Below are 20,849 nucleotides of genomic sequence, written 5' to 3' on the forward strand. Positions count from 1 at the left end.
TCGATGACCTTGAGGTCTCTTCCAACCTAGAAATTCTGTGATTCTGTGATTCTGTGCGCTGCCCGAAAAAAAACGAGCTGAGGAGACAAAGAACCCTTCCAGTTTATTTTGCTGATGCTCAACGCCCACTCCGGTCCGTTACGTTTACGTTTAACGACCACTCCCCCACACAACCCTCACGCCCCCCTCACACCCAAGATGGCGCCCCCCTCACCCCCCCGTTTCCCGCCTTAGCCCCGCCCCTCCCGCCGGGCCTCCATGACCCTCCCCCCCCCCCGCCCCCCTTCTCTCCCCCTCCCCTTCCCGCCGCGCAGCGCTGACCGCTTCCGGCGGCCGCTGAGGTGCGCGGCGCATGCGCAGGGCGCGGCGGCGGGGTCGCGGAAGCGGGCGGGCGGCCGAGGCTGAGGCGCCCCCGCGGCGGGGGAGGCCCGGGCCGGCCCGCAGCGCCCCGCCATGGAGGAGAAGTACAGCGGGCAGGCCTTGGCCGCCGGCGGCGTCCTGGGGCCCGTGGATGTGCCCAGCGCGCGGTAACGGCCGCGCCGGGGGGCAGGAGGGTGAAGGGACAGGGCCTTGGGGAGGGGGATGGGGGGGGGCGGGGGAGGCAGGGCCTCAGCCGTGAGGTGTTTTGGGGGGGGTGTGGAGGGAGTTGGGGGGGAGTGAAGGGGGTTGGGGGGGTGTGGAAAGGGTTGGGGTGTGTGTAGAGGGGCGTGGAGGGGGTTAGTGGGTGTGTGAAGGGGGTGTAGAGGGGATTGGGGGTGTGTGGAAAGGATTGGGGGGTATGGAATGGGGCTGGGGGGTGTGTGGAGGGGTTAGAGGGGGTGTGGAGGGGATTGGGGGGTGTGTAGAGGGGTGTGGAGGGGGTTGGGGAGGTGTGGACAGGGTTGGGGAGGCATAGAGGGGTGTGGAATGGGGTTGGAGGGGTGTGTGGAGGGCATTGGGGGTCTGTGGAAAGGGTCAGGAGTGGTATGGAGGGGGTTAGGGGGTGTGGAAAGGGTCGGGGGGTGTGTAGAGGGGTGTGGAGGGGGTTGGGGGGATGTGGAAGGGGCTGGGGGGTGTAGAGGGGTGGGGAAGGGGCTGGGGGGTTGTGGAATGGGGCCAAGGGGGATGTGGAAGGGGCCGGGGGGGTGTGAAGGGGATTGGAGCTGTGCGGAAAGGGTTGGAGGGTTGTAGAGAAGTGTGGAAGAGGTTGGGGGGGGTGTGGAAGGGGTTAAGGGAGTGTAGAGGGGTGTGGAGGGGGCTGGGGGGTGTCTGGAGGGGGTGTGGAGGGGTTTGGGGGTGTGTAGAAAGGGTCAAGGAGTGTGTGGAAAGGTCTGGGGGGTGTATAGAGGGGTGTGGAGGGGGTTCGGCGTGTTTGGCAGTTCCCAGTGCTGATTTTGTCCTGTCTCCCACAGGCTGACCCGGTATGTTGTGCTGCTGTGCTTCACGAAGTTCCTGAAAGCCGTGGGGCTCTTCGAGTCCTACGACCTGCTGAAGGTGGTCCACCTCGTGCAGTTCATCTTCGTGGTGAAGCTGGGGTGAGTGTGCCGGGGGAGGCGCCTGTTGGGCGCAGCACGCTGTGGCTGTGGGGCTCAGGGTCCGTGTCAGGATCGTACTGGGCGCTGTGTTGTTGTGGAGTGATCAAGGAGGAAAGGACGTCAGGTGGATCAAGGAAATGTGCTGATCACACCAGTGTTTTTCTCTCTCGTCTGCGCTTGTAATTATTTCAGAAGCTGCGAAAGGCTACTTAAGAATTGATGATTTGTGATGGTACTGGGTATAGAAAACTTAGGTGTGTCCAGATTTTCTTAAGAAGTAAAAGATGAGTGCGTTCCTGTACAACGTGTATTCTTGTAGATCTTACAAGCTTCGACTGATGTTTTTCCCTGATTGACAATTAAAGTGTAGAAATTGATAGCAAATATACAGAACCAGCCTTTGATAACATACAGGCATGGTCCTACTTCATGTTCAGCTGATACAATGTGCATTTCTGTAGGTTGGCAGCACTGAAATGTTTGGAACTTCATTTCCTCCCTTTTATTTCAATTTTGTTGACATGTTGGGGCTTTTTAGTAGTGTGTTCCCAAATAGCATGGTCTTTTTTTTCCCCGATCACAGTTGAGGAAGTAATGTCTTTTTTTCTGTCATTTCTAACAGGACTTTGTAGTCAGCATTCAGTATGTGAGGAGGTCTTTGGGTGTATGCATTTTGCTAACAGAAGGTACATTATTACTATTGTACCAACATTCTCGTAAACATTTTTCTGAGATCAGTTATTCTGGGTTTTGTAAACCAAGGGTAGATTTATTTGAGCATGGTATTGCTAGATTGCCAAGGGAAGTGGTTGTCCCGTTCTGCCCTGCACTGCTGCAGCCTCACCTCAAGTACTGTATGCAGTTTTGGGCACTGCAACAAAAGAAGGGCATAAAACTATTAGAGGGTGTCCAAAGGAGGGCTGCAAAGGTGGTGAAGGGTCTAGAGAGCAAGACGTATGAGGAGTGGCTGAGGTCCCTGGGTTTGCTCAGCCCCGAGCAGAGCAGGCTGAGGGGAGGCCTCATGGCGGCCTGCAGCTCCCTCACGAGGGGAGCGGAGGGGCAGGCGCTGAGCTCTGCTCTCTGGGGACAGCGACAGGACCCGAGGGAACGGCATGGAGCTGGGACAGGGGAGGGTCGGGCTGGGGGTTAGGGAAAGGGTCTGCACCCAGAGGGTGGTCGGGCACTGGGACAGGCTCCCCAGGGCAGTGGGCACAGCACCAAGCCTGACAGACTTCAGGAAGCATTTAGACAACACTCAGATACTTGGTCTGATTTGGGGGTGTCCTTTGTGGAGCCAGGAGATGGAGTCAGTGATTCTTGTGGGTTCCTTCCAATTCATGGCGTTGAATTGGATTCAGGGCCAATTCAGAACAGGTCATTGACTGTTTCCTGAAGATCTTATATGTAAAACTGACCAGAACCAAACTTACCACAGAACACTCTTATTATCACAGAATTTCTAGGTTGGAAGAGACCTCAAGATCATCGAGTCCAACCTCTGACCTAACGCTAGCAGTCCCCACTAAACCATATCCCTAAGCTCTACATCTAAAACTTTTTACTAGTCAACTACTACTACTAAAACTTTTAAAACTAAAACTACAACTACTACTAAAACTTTTTACTCATCAACTTTTTACTAGTATCTGAAAAATACAACTGAATAATGTGGACTTTTAGTGAAAAATAGAGGAAGCTCTTTTGTAAACAAAGTGTGATATGAGGAGAGCTGGTTTGAATAAGAAGCTAACTGCTAATGCATTAATAGAGAAAACTTTCTCTTTTTAACAGGTCTGCGTTTTTTATGGTTTTATTTCAAAAACCATTTTCTTCTGGAAAGGTTGTAACCAAGCGTCAGGTGAGTTGACATATGTAATAGTAGTTCACATCTTTGTAGATACTCCTGACAACGTGGCTCTTATCAGAAATCACTCAGGAAGAGGAACAAAGGTTCCTCCACTTGGCAGATGTGGTTACAATTTCCAGAAGTATGTAACTGACTTCTTGTCTACTGCACTGTAAAACGCAATCAACATTTTTAGCTTTTGTTAGTTCCCGTAGATAGTTTGGCAAAAGATTGGTCTTTGGCTCCATGCACGCATTTATTTATATGAGGATTGGATTGCTGAAAAGAGCTTAGTTGGCTCAGCAGACTTTGAGAGTCCCAAACAGCAATTTCCGGTCTGCTGGGGTGTCAAAGTGCTCCAGCTGTGCTTCTCCAACCCACCAGAGTGCTTTCTGCAGGCAGTGTTACAATGAGGTCAAGTCTAGCTGCTCTTAAGAACCATGTGGAGTTCCTGAGAAGTAAGAGCAGGGCTCAGACTGCAATCTATTCATTTGTAAGAAATAATTTTTTCTACCAGTCCCATATTCATCTTGTTTGCATATAGTTGTGTATGCAAAAACTTCATCTATGCTTAGTTACTGGAATATGTACTAACTGGATATAATCTGAAGGATAGCCTCAGAAATGTTCCAAATTTTAACTGCTTTCATGATTAGCCATATGTGGTAGAATTTTAAAGTGAACAGAAATAAATTGCATCTTTGATTCGTGTTCAGAAAATCTTTTTATGGTTTCATTTTTGCTTAAAAGTAAAAAATAAAAATAAATCTTAAAAAATGAATTTTCAAGATGTGATGTTAGTCATAGGGAGTTTGTTTCATTTAATGCATTTCCAAACTGATTTTTTTTAAACTGGCATTTAAAGTTAATAACGTATTGAATAACTGAATTATAAACTTATGTGTTAAACTAAGAATAGTTTAACACATGCATAAATATTTGTAAAATTAAGGTTTTAGTTTCTGTATCTTAGATGGTTTATCTAGTGCTGTCTATGTTTATCAGATAGGTACCTGTCAACAATGCTAATTTCTAAACGGACTTCAATTTTTTCAGTATGTATCTAGAATGCTCTTTTTTTTTTTTTTTTTTTTTTTTAAGAGTTCTTGTGAGAGCTGTATCATACAGTCTAGTACTGTGGTAGAAAATAAATGCAAAAATTGTCCCTAATACGTTTAAACGGACCTAAGCTGCCTGGCAAAGTAGATAAGAAAAAAATAATTGTACTCTAAATTTTGCAGAACTTGCAGAGTATATGTTTTCCCCTGTATTTCTACAGCTGAAAGAATGTCTATGACATGTTTATTTTGAAACTGTGGAGAAAACGATAATGAAATACCTTTCTTTTGCAGTGGATCAAAATTTTTAAGCATGCAATTGTGGGATGCATCATTTCACTCTTGTGGTTTTTTGGCCTTACTCTTTGTGGACCACTCAGGTAAATATATATTTACTGTAAACAAGGTTTTGTCTTTTTAAAGTAATTTTTGTTATCTTTTCCTCATCTTTGCCTTTGTTTTTCACTTTATATCTGTCAGCCTGTGTTGCCAGCATTGATTTATTTTTTTTAATGGACTTTCATGGTTTTTCCTGAGTCTGTTTTACTTGGGAGAAGTTGCATGTAATTTTCTCCAGAACTTTTCATTTTCTTTAGTCATTGTTGGACAAGATTCCAGTGAAATTCTTGACAATGCTTAAACCATTGGTGTGAGTGATACAGTAAGTTAACTTCTACTGAGTGTGGTTTTCGTTGTTACCTTAGTGTTGTTTCTGTAACCCCATTTCTGCTACATGTAACCGTTTGAAATCCATGGCTTGACAGCTAGTGACAGGAGCTTGTGTTACTGTGCCAGGTGACTAGAATTCATTTCCCCGTTTATTGCAGGGTACTGTTTTAAGTCTGTGGTTGTATGGTTGAATTGGGTAGCATTAGTGCACATCCCCTGCATGAAATCACTTATGCTCTCTGTTAGCATTAAGGAATAACTAGCAATAAGAGAATGACAAAAAAACAGTAGTATGTTAGAAAAGTATCTTTCTTTAGAGGGAAAGTAAAGCCTTAAATGATATATTTTATGAAGTTGATGATTTACTCTTTATGCATCAGAAAGCATACTTAAGAATAAAACCATTTTTTTACTGAAAGGAGTGTGAAGCCTTGGAACAAGGCTGCTCAGGGAAGTAGTTGAGTCACCATCCCTGGAGGTATTTAAAAGACGTGTAAATGTCGTGCTTAGGGACAGGGTATAGTGGTAGACTTGGCAGTGGTAGGTCATCAGTTGGGCTTGGTGGTCTTAGCTGGTCTTTTCCAGCCTGAATGATTCTATGAATAATAGGATTTCTTTAAGAAATATTGTAGTGCCTTTCTGGATACTAGGTCTTCCTAGCATTTTGCCTTCCAATAGCATGGTCCCTGGTGGGTTGTAATTGTGCAAGGAACAGCTGAAAATGTTGGTAAATTTGACAATGACTGTTACTCTCATGTTCTGCCCTGGAAAGCTGTTGATGCAGCTTGTTAGTCAGCCTATGCTACCTGAAGGAGAATGTGTGCAAGTCAGAATTTCTTGTTTTCAGTAGATAAAAGGTTCTGAGATTCCATAAGCTACCTAGTAGATTATCAACACTTCAGTGAACGAGATGTTAAATGACAGGACAGGGCCTCTTTTTCAGGGCACCAGAAACTTTATTTTGAGAATACAAAATGTGAATTGTAATGGGAATAACTTTTCCATCTTGAGCAAGTTACTACTGTCTTGCATTACTACAAGGAAGTTACAGTTTAAAGTAGTCCATAAATGCATATTTTTGATCTGTTACTTGTCTTAAGAAGTTCTTTTTTTTTTCTGATGTATTTGGATGTCACTGGTTAGACCTCTTGCAGGTGGAGGCAAATAGATCTGCAGTTATCCTTTTGAGCTGCTTAAACTTGCTGTTCGAACAGCAGGATAAATCTCTAACCTTGCTGTCACTGAATTTTAGCTGAAATGTATGCTGTCAAGCTCTTGAAGCAAACTCCTTTAAATGGAGGTGGGACCTGAGTGTTTATTTCACTTTTTTTTTTATAGGACATTGCTGCTATTTGAACACAGTGATGTGGTTGTGCTATCACTCCTTAGTGTCTTGTTCACAAGCTCAGGTGGAGGACCAGCAAAGGTATTTAAATACAAGTATTACTTTACCCAAAACAAAGAGTGCTTTAGACCAATTTTCGTAGTAGCTGTGTGGTTTTTTGACCTTAATTTTTGCACCGCAGCATTCTTTGTAAATGGATTTGGGGTTCAAACCAACAAAAGGACATACATGTGTGCAGTGGTCTTGGCCCTCAGCCACTGACAGCCGCGACACAGATTCCTGCCTAACCTACTTGGTATCTGAAACTTTTCACATGCTTTATTTTTCTGACAAAAAAGTTGTAACTGCTTTAATTTGTGTATAAGGCTGCATCTGCTGAATTCTTGGCCCTCCCTTTCACTTAATCAGATTTATACATAAGACATCTTTTGTGTGAGTCCCGTCACACACAATTTCAAAAGATACTGTGAAATCATGCCTAATCAGCCTTAAATGGAATAAACTGATCCCAGCATTTAGCAGTCTTTGGTCACTTTCTTTCAAAAACAGTGATGGCTGAAGGAAAATACCTGCTGATGTTGTATGCTTGAGGCTAGAGGACTTGCAGTATAAGAAAAAGTCTGGATTTTGACTCAGGCTTTTAGTTTCAAAATCGCCTTTTAAGTTCTACTGGAGTCCCAAAGATGTTCTAAGGTTTTTCTTAGAGTAGCATCAACAGCACAATTATCTTATGATGCTCTATCACACCCACACACCTCCTCAAGCTGAGATTGTTTAGGGCATGCAGCATGAAACTGTTCATCAAAAAGATAAATTCTTTCTCCAGCCATTCACTCCAATGGTAAGCTTAGAGCTTATCCTTCAAGAGAGAAGTTCTTTGTGAATCTGTATCTTAGTAGATTACACCTAACAGTTAAGCTGCACATCTAAGATAGCAGAAACATGGGATTGAAAATCCTGTCCTCTGAATGTTTCAGCTTTATGAAGGGAACTGTGGTAAAAGGAAGTCATCCAATTTTCCAAAACAATATTGTGATTGCTGTGTTTAAGTTCATAGGATGAATTGTAATAATGGCTTTTAGCTGTAGGTCAGTGTTTTGCCAAGATGATGAATACCAAATTTGCAGTATTTTAAGTCAGGGTAGACAAGTAGACTTCTCAGGCAGCAGGGAGTTCATAATCACTTCTGTCTCTTCGTCATGAAAGCACTTGCAGAGCTCTGATTTCTTAGAGCCTTCACACAGGGCTGTAGCCTTTACCTCCCCTAGGACAAAATTCTACAGTTTATCAATTAGATCTTGTTTACAGCTCCTTGATACTACACAGAATATTAAGGCTTAATATACGGCTTAAGTAGCTATACATTCTGACAGGCAGAAATACACTGTAAAGAAAGAAGCAAACATCTGAAGTTCGTAAGATTCAGTGTTCTTGTGTGTTAGAGTGGTGATTTACCCTGGGTTATATAACAAATCTAGAAACTGGAATAAATATGAAATTATGTTGTCACAGTCAGCTTCCTGCAGAAATGTTTCTTTCTTCATGCTTTTCTTACTGAACTAAAGTATGCCTACATTGACAGGGGGGTTGGGAGGGAGAATTCCTACAATTTTTGACATTAATCTTTTACAGCATACTGTAACTGTTTTTCTTCCAGACAAGAGGTGCTGCATTTTTCATCATTGCTGTCATCTGCTTACTACTTTTTGATAATGATGACCTCATGGCTAAAATAGCAGAGCATCGTATCCTTTCTTGCTGTGTGTTAAGAACAAGTGCTTATTTCTACTGAAGCCGGGAGAATAGAATGCTAAGTTGAATGCACCAAATTAAATATACTTGTATTTTTCTTGATAGGAATCTGAGCTTACAAGAATATTACAGCATAAGATTTTACTTCACATCTAAATGCTGGTATTTGCAGATGAATGAATGGCACTGCTTGCTTTGCCGATAAAATCTGTGGCTGTGTTTTAAGTTCAGTAGTAGTTAAAGGCTGCCTTGCCCTTTGTACATATCAGACCACTGAGGATTGCTTCCTTGGTCAGCTTTCCTTTTATAGAAATTCTGTACATAGTGGCTGTAGCCTCAGTGTGTGCAGTAAACGATTGGCAGCCTGCCTGGCAGCCCTTCTGTTATATTGAGAAAAATTGTACTTGTGCTCCAAACCTAGCTTCCAAAGCCACTAAGTATGTGAATTCTTAAGTTTCCAACAGGTCTCAGCATAGTGAAGCCTACTGGAAAGAGGCGTTGTATTTAAGGGTGAAAAGTAACAACACAGTCATAGCAACGACAGTAAGGTGAAAGTAAACTTTCTTGAGGAAGGGTGAAAACGTGGAATTACAGATGCAAATGGTATATTCAGAAACAGTATTGATTACTCACTTAAAACTCAGTTAATTAAATTGATTGTCAGAGTGCCTTTTAGTAAGTAGTTTTCCCAAAAGCTATCAGTAGTTGAGTATTTGCTAGATTGTGCTTGTCAATTACTCTTTAGTCTTCTAAATTTTCTAATCAGTGTCTAATTTCTCTTAGTTTTCTAAATTTTAGGTATATATAAACTGAAAAAATACAGATCATGTTTTAGACACATTTTTTATAGATCATAGGCACATTTTTATAAATCATTTTTTTAGACACATTGCCATTTTAGTGCTTTTAGTAAAAACTGAATTTCAGTGCTATTGAGTATATTTTTCTAAGTCTCGTTGACAAGATTAATGTAAACTCTGTATCTTGACTGATACGCAGTATTTGATAGTGAACATGTTCTTGTGTTTTAAACTATTATTAACTATTTTCTGTTGAAATATTTTCACCTTTCATGAGTTTTAAGTATCTCCCAAACTTGTAACACTTACTTTGCTTACTTCTGTTTCTGTGGTCTTTTGCTACCTCTGCCTGTTCTTTGGTGCGAGAAAAAAAAAATCATCTAATGAAATACTTCCTTAATTATGTTTAGCTGAGGGGCATCATGACAGTGCTCTTACCCACGTTCTGTATACAGTCATTGCTTTCCTGGGTGTTGCAGATCACAAGGTAAATTACTTCTTGTATTTTAGTAGGGTGATGGGCATTTGAGTTTTATAGGTAAAAATTTCAGCAGCTCAGAGTTCAGAAAAGCCTGAATCAAAACCAAAAAGTTCAATGCTCCCACTCCAAAGTAGAACTAAATGTGCACTATAGTTTTTGCATCTTGACAAAGTTTTGGAAATACTAGAAAGAAGCCAACGTGATATGACCCTTTGAAGTTTATGTATGCTTTCAGCGCTTCTTTTGTTTTATAATGGAGGATGGGTATTTTAAGATCAAGTCTTTTATGTTTTCTCTTTCTCCTCTATGTTGTCCATTGACAATTTGCTGCTGTTGTATGCCAGTTAATGTTATTGTGAATTTTAAACCTCAATTTAAAAAAAAAAAAAGTAGGCCGTTGTGGATAATGCAACAGTATTATCATGTACATTGATTGCTTTATAATTTATGTATTATTGCTGTAACTAGAATAACAATCAGAGGAAATATTCCATCTTTGTTTTCAGTTGATAAGGAAAACATGTTAACCTTTTTCATGTAAATATGACTTTGTTTAGAGTAAGATATTAGACTCACGAGAAATGCTGGTGGGATCTCTCTGCCTTTCCAGGGAGGAGTACTGCTCCTGGTACTGGCATTGTGTTGTAAGGTTGGTTTTCACATGGCTTCCCGAAAGCTTTCCGTAGATGTAGGTGGAGCCAAACGCCTTCAAGCTTTGTCTCATCTTGTTTCTGTCCTTCTATTGTGCCCATGGGTCATCGTCCTCTCTCTGACAACAGAGGTAAGATATCAAGTACACACTGGCAAAAATAAATCACTTTGCATAATGCTTCTGTTTGTGAAACGCAACTTAAGTGTGTTTTAAAAGAAAAACTTAAAACTACAAAATTTGCTATCTTTATTCTTCTAGAAAGCTGTGATTGAAGTTGTTCCTCTATATTTTGGTGTGTATCTTCGTATGATACCTTAATTTTCTCTTTTATATGATAACATTATTTTCTCTTTTTAGCTTCAAATATATCCTGGATTCTTTTACTAACATTAAACATGGATTAATTACTGTAAATACACATTTTGTTTTATTTTTTCATGAGCAGTATATATTGTAATTGAAAAAACATGTTAATTATGACTTCATGCTTAGACTAGAAGCATAATAGAATAGTGCAAGCATGGCATTGCACATAGCATTGCTTTTAAGCACAGGAAGGTATTTTAAATAAGCTACACAGATGCCTTTGTCTTTCTGTAGCTTGAACATTGGTTTTGTATGATCAGTTGAAAATATTAAAGAACTGATGGATTGATGAAAACACAATGAAAGTAGACTGGATTTAATACTGTAATGGTGAACATATATAATATCTAATGGTGAACAATCCTGTTTGAAATGTGTTTGTTTTCATTGCAGAGTAAAGTAGAATCTTGGTCTTCTCTCATCATGCCTTTCATAACAGTCATCTTTTTTGTTGTGATCTTGGATTTCTACGTGGAGTCCATATGCTCCGTCAAGATGGAAGCTTCCAAGTGTGCTCGATATGGATCCTTTCTTATTTTCGTTAGTGCGCTGCTTTTTGGCAACTTCTGGACACATCCAATAACAGACCAACTTCGAGCTATGAACAAACCACCACACCATGAAAGCACAGAGCACGTTCTTTCTGGAGGAGTGGTAGTGAGTGCTGTCTTCTTTATTTTATGTACGTACTTATATTTCTCTTTTAATATATCTGTTATCCATGTTTCTTTGAAGCCAGTAAAAAAATGGCTGTGTGCAAAATGCTTCTGAATGAGCTTTTTATGGATTCCTTTGAATAAAAAGAGCCTGCAACATTGTCCCTTTACCATACAACCAAAAATGCAATACCCATTTTTGTTGTGGAAGTGATGATCTGATCCTACATACCAGTGAAGTGTAACGGTGAACCTTAAGATGAAGTTGGCAATCATTCTGCTGCCTTAAAATTTCTAGTAAGCTTTGATTGCTGATAAAACGCATTGTTTCTAAGCTTCACAGCTGTTTCATAAAAACAAAAACTTCAATACTTTCTTTGCAGCTGCCAATATCCTGTCATCCCCCTCCAGGAAAGGGCAGAAGGGCACACTTATTGGCTATTCCCCTGAAGGCACTCCTCTGTACAACTTCATGGGTGATGCAATACAGCAAAGTTCTCAGTCATTACCCCGGTTTATTAAAGAGTCACTGAAACAGATCCTAGAAGAGTATGATTCTAGGCAAATCTTCTATTTTCTGTGTCTAAATCTGGTAAGTCTTCTTGTGTTTGTTTTTTTTTTCTATCTCAGTTGTACAGTATTAAGAGTTACTATTTAAATGCTTCCCATGATTGGTTGTTTTTTGTTTTGCTTCTGATGACCCTAGATACAGTATTTTCATTAGATGGAATCTTAAAATAGAAGAATTTTATGCTAATCGTGTAGAAAGTGGCAGGTTACACTGATCCTTTGTCACAATGGAGCACTGGTTCTATGTGTAACTGTTACACCAGTAACTAAAAACAGGTGTAATAGTAACAACAATTGGATCCTGTTCAAGATGGAGGTATCTCAATGTTACCAGTAGACAAGCTGAAACTATTAAGGCCTTCCTGGCTGGGAATGGCAAAATAGTAAAGAGTGGGATAGAATAATGTCATTTTGGACCAAACAGTTTTCATTTCTAGCTTGTTTATCATGAATAGGAAAAGGCCATGAAGTAGGCATGAATCTTTAATCTGCAGAGATCTCTGTTCATTCCTTGGTTGTTATCCAATAAAATGGGGAAAAGTCTGAAGTATCCATTACAACTTTAAGAAATTCCATTATGAAATGTAAAAGACAGGAAAGGAAGTCTGTAGGCAGACCAGTTAATAATAGTAAATCATGCGTATGATAGTAAATCATACAAGGAAGATGTTTGTATTAAAAATGTTCCTTTGTGTACCCTTCTCAAAACTAATTCCTAAGATTTAAGCAGTCAACTAATCAGGGAAGAAATTTTTTACACAGCAGGGTTCTAGGATGTAACTGGGAATAGCTTCAGCTGCATTTTTTAATAAAATCGATTTTTTTGAATTCTCTCTGATTTGGAATCTGGAGAAGAATTGATAGCAGTTAATTTAGTCAACTATTGGTGATTGTAAATGGCTACGTATTTCAGCCACTCTGATGCTGATCCTTGATTCTTTACACAGTGCTCAAGCTAGCCTAACAAGAACAACTACCTTCCTTTAGATTTTTATAAGTTGACAGGTTGTATACTTTATATGTATATAAATACACACACGTATATAAAATGAAACGGGTGTTCATAGGAGGTTTGGATTCAGATCCCAGAATCCCAGAATGGTTGAGGTTGGCAGGGCCCTCTGAAGGCCAGCTGCTCCAACCTCCCTCAAGCAGGGGCACCCAGAGCAGGTTGCACAAGACCACATCACAGGTGGCTTTTAAAGATCCAAGAGGGGAGACTCTACAACATCTCTGGCCAACCAGTGCCAGTGCTCCATCACCTGCACAGTTAAACAGTGTACCCTTATATTTAGACAGAGTGATGGAACTTCTTTTTCTACTATTGAACTTTTCTATTGAACTTTTTTATTTTTCAGTGATTTACAACAGCTTTTGAAAACTGAGTCCATAAGTGGCTGACTTGAAGCTATTGTGAAACTGCAATAATTACACCCATCCTGAGTACTCGTTTGTGTAGACACTTAAAAGGAAATGTGTATAAACAGAATTGCTTTCTACGTTCATGATAGATCACATCAAAGTAGTTACACTGTTTTGTGACAGTGCTTAAAATTTTGTCTGTATCGTATTAGTTTAAAATTCTAAATGAAAACATATAAGTCCTTATTTACTCATGTATCTAAGGCTTTAAGGGAGGGTTGGTGCAAGAGGACCCCTTCATAGACTTGGAATATATCACCTGTTTTTCTTTAATTGGAGGAGAAAGAAAATGTTCTGGAAATATTTAAAATGGTACCTTTTGAAAACTAGCAGGCATGCTATGAAAAGAATTTCTGGCTGGCTGCCAAGACATTAAATTACAATTTAATCTTCACGGAAAAATTCAAACTTTTCTTCATTTTAGGCTTTCACTTTTGTGGAGCTTTTTTATGGAGTATGGACCAATAGCCTTGGTCTTATATCTGATGGATTTCACATGCTTTTTGATTGCTCTGCACTAGTGATGGGGCTTTTTGCAGCACTGATGACAAGGTGGAAAGCAACCCGTATATTTTCCTACGGGTATGTATATTAACTTCTTTAATGACTACATGAAAATTATCCTACTTGCTCATTTTCAAAATGTCCTACTATAACAGTATGTTTAATATTTTTTAATTGTGTGTGCTTCTCTGTTTTTGTGTTATTGTTTTTTTTTTTTGCTATCTGTCATTTCTGTTCTCCTGATCATGACATTCCACTCCTATCCCAGCCTGAAAGTGCATGAAATTTCTTTAGTGTTAATCTCTACAAATAAATCTTTATCAATGTGAATAATATTTAGTAATTGTATCATTGTATTTATGTATGTATTTTATAACAAAAATATGTTGAAAGTTGATGTTCATATGGGGATTTCACTTCCAATGACATAAGTAAAAATTGTGCCTAGCCATTTAGCAGCTTGGATTCCTATGTTTGTAGCACATATTACAAAAAAAATGTGTTATTAAAATTGTGCTATTGATACATGGACAGTTGTGAACTATTGGTCAGAAATAAATAGCTAAGCTAAAATCAGCTAAGGCTTGATTTTGTGGCATTGAGAGGAAAAAAAGAAACTCAAAGTTGTATTAGACATTTTACAACTTCATTTGTTATTACTTTGAAATTTGTTCAGGATACTCGTTCTTTGCTCTCAAAAGTGCTTACGTTGGCTTTCAGATATGGACGTGTAGAAATTCTCTCTGGTTTTATTAATGGCCTCTTCCTGATGGTAATTGCTTTCTTTGTCTTCATGGAATCGGTGGCCAGACTGGTAGATCCGCCAGACATAGACACAAATATGCTAACTGTAAGTTGTGTCATTACATTTGAATGTTGTTTTGCAGTTGATGGTCCATTTATGCTCATGCTTAATATTAAAGAAAAAAAAAGGGACTAAAGTTGTATACTCAAGATCTAAATTATGACCTGACCCTTTAATGCATAATTCCTTCATTTATCAAATTTGTAGTTATTGACTTTGTTTTCTGTATGACACACATGTGAATTAACGTGTGTCATACCAGAAAACAAGATGCGTTTTCACAATGTGTGTGTGAATTTTACCTACGTAAAAATTGAGAACTTTTTTTGTAGGTAAAATTAGAGGCATACATTGCTAGAGTCAGGGCCTGATTTTTATTTTTGTCTTTCTAATCTTCAATGTTTGTCCCACTTTCACTACCAATTTTTCTGCTTGGAGGTGGGGAGGGTGTTACCCCCTGTACATGAGTCCTATTTGCATAGCCAAGGAGAGATCTGGTAGCCCCCAAGCAGGACTTATTTAGCTCCTGTATTAGGTAGAATTACAGTATTTTTTTCAACAGAAGTATAGAATAATATGCAGACAGATAAAAAGCACAACTCAAACAGTAATGCAGTAATTGTATTAACTACTACTTCAGTTAACTACAATTTTAGGTGACTGTACATGTCCTAAATATTCTTAGACTTTTTTTTTTTTTTTGCCAATGAATGACACCAGAGCAAAGCTTGTAGCCAAGTCACATTCTCTTTTTGAAAGTAAATGAAACCAACCCCTTCTTTGTCACAATTTTTGGGTGTTAGGCTTTGCATTTTGGTGGTAGTTGGTGGGTGGGATTTTGGGGAGGAGTAGGAGGAATTGTATTTTATTTTTTTTAGAGGAAAATATAATTCCTTGGAAACCAGCTGTATGCTTGTATGCTGACATCTTGCTGATGAGGAGCCCACACTGGAATAATCCTTCTGTTCATGTTAATGCTTCCAGGTTTTTCTTAGTTTAGGTGTACAGTGTTTCTGATTACCATGTTCTAGGAAAAGAAAAAATGAACACCTGAACACCTAGCAAGATGTAGTGACGTTAAAGGCTTCTCTCCCTCTCACAGCCAGTCTCTGTCGGAGGGCTGATCGTAAACCTTGTTGGTATCTGTGCCTTTAGCCACGCGCACTCCCATGGGGCTTCTCGCGGAGGCTGTCATTCACACGACCACAGCCATTCTCACCACGGGCATGGCCACGGCCACAGCCACGGGCACAGCCATTCCCACAGCGACCACGGCCACAGCCATGGACATTCCCATGGGTCTTCTGGAGGAGGCATGAACACCAACATGAGAGGCAAGTACGGATTGTTAAACCATAAGTGACGTAGGTGTTCTCCAGCAGAATTTATAGATTTACATAATCAAACCCAGTACTGCGTACCATTCCTAAAATATTCCTCCAGAAGTGATCTGGCAATCAATTAATGTGGTATACATTAATTTCTCAAAGTGTTTTTTCATAAGTGAGTTTGACTTGAAGAAATGTAGCTTAAATTGTTTCTTCACACAGCTCTCTCAAATGTGGATAATACCGAGGGACCAATAAAAAACATTAATCTACAGTCTTAATAACTAGTCATCATAAACATTACTGAAAAAAATCTGAAGTTGTTATTTCAGAGTTCCATCTCAAAATGCAAATAGAAGGTCTCTGTCTATAAAGTTACTGCCATACTTCGATGTGTCATGTTACAACTGATTGTAAATCACTGGGGGGAAGGGATAAAGAAGCAGGAAGAGCAAATGCAGACCTGGAATCTGGGATGTGAAGCAATATGCTTCTGTTTGGATTTAAGAAGATAAAGTGGTAAAGATGAAATTTTGTTTTCCAAATTTAAAATTGGAAGCTGATGACAGCAGTATATTTAAAATTGCAGAATAGCTGCTGCTTAGAATCTTCTTCCTTTCTAGTGAGAAGGTAGTTCTGTAGCAACTGTTTCACTTACAAAAATCTATAAAGGAATGGGCTTTTGTGTAAACTTGTCGGAGCACCAGCGTTTTAGCTAAGAGACTGATGTTTCATTGATTATTTTCCATCAGTCATTGTTTAGTTGACTCCTCCATTGACAGATATTTTTGTGAAGTCTGCCCATACTCTTTCTTCCAAATTCTTGTAGTTAATAAGCACTAGTTTTAGAAATGCTTAAAAATTACTTTTTCTGTACCATTTGAGTGTACACTGGAAATAATGCCCACGATTAATTATTCTTATTATTTGTAGGTAGACAATATTCTTATAAAATCTGAACAGAGTTAGCATACAATAAACAATTGATAACTATCAATAGTAGCACTCCGGTGCATTTCCAGTGATCTTTTTTCTCCTGTTGAGGAGCAGTGTGTACTGATTCTTCTAGAGGGAGTAAAATGATGATGCTGTATAGTAATAATCGCACTAACAATATAAAGCTGCATTTACATTTTGTTTAATTTGTAAAAGTCTGCCTGGATTATTGTACTGTAGAGTGAAAATGCGGTGTTTTTTTAACATTGATTTGTGATTAAACATTAGGAAAACTAAATGTTTTGTTTCATTTTGTAGTAGTTTAGGCAAATGGTTACCTTTTCCTACCTTAAGGGATAGTACTACAGTAAAACCCACTGTGTTACCACTAATGAGCATATATGTACATTTTAAGCACAAGTGTTCAACTTAATCATTCAGTGTTTTGTTTTCAGGTGTGTTTCTGCATGTGTTAGCAGACACTCTTGGCAGTGTTGGTGTTATCGTATCCACAATATTTATTCAACAATTTGGATGGCTGATAGCTGATCCGCTCTGCTCTCTTTTTATTGCTACATTGATTTTTCTCAGTGTTATCCCACTGTTGAAAGATGCCTGTCAAGTGCTTTTGTTGAGGATACCTCCAGAACAGGAGAAAGATCTGCATGCTGCTTTAGAAAAGGTCAGAACTAAAATTCAAGATGCTTTCATATACAAACATGTGAAGCTATGCCTTAATGCTGTGCCTTAAAAAAAACCTGCTCACTACACTCAAGCAGTTCAGCTTGAGAGCTTCTGTTGTCCAAGACAACTTTATGTCTCCAGTTGTTTTAAATCTACTTGGTAGAGATGTGACAGGACTAGGAGTTCTACTGAATAAAGATGTTTTGTAACAAAAAAAAATTACCAAATTGGGTTTTATTCATTGGCACCATATATTGTTTTTTGCTTTTATGGATAGCATATGATTTGAGAAAAGTATGGTAGCAGTGTAAGAAAGGTGTAATGCTAAGAAAGTAACAGCAATTCCCAAAAGGTGAGAGCTGATGTGTACAATTCAGGTTATAGGATTTTATCTTGAGCCTGTAATAGATTTTCTTAGTTGTCCCATACCATGAAGGACATGCTGGTTCAGAGTAGGTAAGATGGGAAAAGTAATGCTGTTTTCGCTAATTAGCTTCCTCATTCTAATGCATTCTCCTCCTGCCTGCCATGCTAAGGTATCTACTTTGAAGCAGTAATTAGTCTTCACTGCTGGCTCAGTATCTGCCCAAAATCACACTGTAAATTTCAGCATGGAGGGCTCCTTGGTGTCAGAGAACTGAAAGAGGGAGAGATGTGTTCTTGTCTGTATGAAAAATGAAAGAACATGTGGAAATTGGTCAGGAAAGGCTTGTGTCACGAAAGAATAGTGAGGTGCAGGTTGGAATGTTACCTTTTGAGTAGAGAAGACAAACTAGTTTTGTGAGACTGGGTGAAGAAGTACGTTTTGAAAAGTTGAAAAGCAAGTAATTAAATAGCAGGAAAACCATTTAAAAATTGCATTAATATCAGCTGATACAGTTGTCGTGGGTTGGCTGCAGCCAGGTATCCACACAGCCACGTGCTTGCATTCCCCTACAACCACTGCGACCCTTAGTGGGTCAGGGAAGAGAAAAGGAAGAACAAAACCAAGCAAACTCATGGATCGATATAAAGGAAGTTTTACAGGTGCAGGAAAGTGTAGTGATTGGGAGGAAAGCAAGGAATGCGAAGGAAATCACTCATCTCTTCCCACAAGCAGGCTGATCCCCAGGCAGTCTAAGCAGTGGCCACTTTGAAAGCTGATAACTTCCTTCTTCCCCTATTTGAGTCCTTCCCCTGTCTGAGGTTTTATTCCTGAGCACAATGTTATAGTATATAGAACACCCCTCGGCCAGCTGCCCCTGCTGTGTCTGCTCCCAGTTTCTGGCCTCGCCCCAGCCGATTTGCTGGACTAGGGGCAAAGCGATGGAATCAGAGAAAGCCTCAACAATGTGCAAGCACTGCTTACCAAGAGTGGAAACACCAGTGTGTTATTGACACCGTCTCGGCCACAAATCCAAAATAAAGCATTGTGCAGGTCTCTATGAAGAAAATTAATTCCATCTCAGCCAGACCCATCGCAAAGATCAATTTCAAAAAATTAGGAATTATGGAAGTATGTTTCCGCACAATGTACAGCTATGATATCCTGGATAGTGTGGTAAGAGATGCCCTAGATATGCTGAAAAGGCCAGGCCAAAGTTGGTCTGTCTGTTGATGTTATTGTGACCTGAACAGTTTTTTTTCTCATCCAATTTAGCATTATACTCTGCAGGGTTTTCCTTTAGTTTGACTTCTAACTTCTTGACAGTAGCAAGGTGGCCTTTAAGTGCTGCATTATTTCTGTGTGTGACTTAGGTCTGCCATAAAGCTTTGTTTCTGACTGAAATACTTGCTATCAATATGAATGTACATGCACAAGTTTAAAAAGTGTTCTTAAAATTAATTGTTGCTAATGTAATTTATTTTTTTTTACAGATTCAAAAAATTGATGGGGTCATATCCTACAGAGATCCTCATTTTTGGTGTCACTCTGCAAGTGTTGTGGCAGGTACAATACATGTGCAAGTGGTCTCAGATGTGATGGAACAACGAATTGTACAGCAGGTAAGGTGCAAGGTTTCTAGACCCTATTCTCTTAATTTTTTACTCTGTATCCTTATTTCAGTCATAGAGTAAAGTCTGAAGCTGCAGTTTTTGATCATTTTTGTAAACTACTGTTTACAAAAATTACTATGTTAACATTTCAGAGATGGTCTCTAATGTTTGGCCTGCCAGCTTGGAATTGTTTGATTGACCTAAAAGGGTCACGTGCTAAAACCGCTAAACAAAACAAAAAAGAGGAAAATAAAGAAAAAAACATTGTGAAATTATATCTACTGTGAGAAGAGGAGGAGGAGGTTAGGCTAGTTTCATGTTTCAAAACAGGCACTAAGTGAGAACTAGGGGGTTGTGAAGGCTAATCATGGGTTTGTTGCTTGCTTACTAATTTTTTCAGCCTTGTTTTTGTCTTTCTCAAACGCCTTCAAAAGGAGTTTATTTCCTTATGCAAGGCACTGAGAATATGTGTTATGCAGAAATCACAAAGCTGTGTTCTATGAAGCAGGTCTTCACTTTTCTGGGAAATTTAAATTCTTTATGATAATATATTTTTAATATGCAATATTTCATATTGAGAATATTGGAAAGTATTGTTAGATGCATATGAAGTGTTGTAATACTAATGTTAGCCATGATGTTTTATTCAGGTTACAGCAATTCTGAAAGATGCTGGGGTAAACAACCTAACTGTCCAAGTAGAGAAGGAAGCTTATTTTCAGCATATGTCCGGCCTCAGTACAGGATTTCAAGACGTCCTTGCAATGACTCAACAATTGGAATCTATGAAATACTACAAAGATGGTACTTACATCATGTGACAAAAAGTTGTGTTATTCAAAGGGTAAATGGTGAAGCTGCAGGATTCCATATCTGTATTATTTTTGTCAGGAGGTCTTGCACATACCTGTACAGAAACAAATGTACTATACATTTGATTTTTTTAAAGCATTGTATCTTTATTAAGATCGGATCAAGATGCTTTTATAAAGGAAATTAGGACTAGAATATTTGCTGTATATGTGAGAATAATGGAAATCTTATATACTGTACATGATGTTAATAAAACAGGAATCTTGGCACTTGTGGATGAGCATGGATATATTCTGTACTTTCTCTTAAGTATGGTACATCATGATTGTAAATTTGTTAGCGGGGGAAATGGAAATAGTTTACATTGGAATATAAACAAAATCAGCTTAAAATTATTTTTCTTCCAAAAACAGTTGGAAGACTGAATAAAAAATATTCATGTATTTATTATGGGGGGTAAAAAACTAAGCTGAACACAAAGTCAAGTTTTTGCAGAGTTCGTTAGGAAATAAATATACAGTTTTTATGTTTTGTCTCTTCTTTTAACGCTGATTTCTAAACTTAATTTCACTGAGTCAGAGCAAATAGTTGTTACCATTTTAAATTTGTATCAAATTACCTTTTTTAAGAAGAGAAATCCACTTTTGCATCTTTTCTTATTAACAGTTTAA

At 39.2% G+C, this 20,849-nt stretch overlaps 1 protein-coding gene across 1 annotated transcript; it reads left to right on the plus strand.

The window, feature by feature from the left end:
• Positions 1–350: 350 nt before the first annotated feature.
• On the plus strand, positions 351–20,447 carry SLC30A5 (solute carrier family 30 member 5). Its single transcript, XM_082783448.1, has 16 exons — positions 351–527; positions 1,392–1,514; positions 3,306–3,372; positions 4,713–4,798; positions 6,426–6,513; positions 8,090–8,177; positions 9,395–9,471; positions 10,076–10,246; positions 10,877–11,165; positions 11,523–11,731; positions 13,556–13,713; positions 14,356–14,485; positions 15,543–15,774; positions 17,160–17,386; positions 19,246–19,374; positions 20,016–20,447. The coding sequence occupies exons 1-16, from the start codon at positions 454–456 to the stop codon at positions 20,184–20,186; spliced, it is 2,319 nt and encodes a 772-aa protein (XP_082639574.1). The 5' UTR covers positions 351–453; the 3' UTR covers positions 20,187–20,447.
• Positions 20,448–20,849: the final 402 nt, after the last annotated feature.

The sequence above is a fragment of the Aythya marila genome (genome assembly GCF_965140915.1).
Source record: "Aythya marila genome assembly, chromosome: Z".
In the NCBI taxonomy this organism is placed as follows: domain Eukaryota; kingdom Metazoa; phylum Chordata; class Aves; order Anseriformes; family Anatidae; genus Aythya; species Aythya marila.

Excerpts from the sequence above, each read along its gene's own strand:
- SLC30A5 (XM_082783448.1), top strand. The coding sequence starts at position 454 with ATGGAGGAGAAGTACAGCGGGCAGGCCTTGGCCGCCGGCGGCGTCCTG. Across the intron at positions 3,373-4,712 it reads AGGTTGTAACCAAGCGTCAG|TGGATCAAAATTTTTAAGCA; the intron begins GTGAGTTGACAT and ends TTTCTTTTGCAG. Across the intron at positions 13,714-14,355 it reads ACCCGTATATTTTCCTACGG|ATATGGACGTGTAGAAATTC; the intron begins GTATGTATATTA and ends GTTGGCTTTCAG.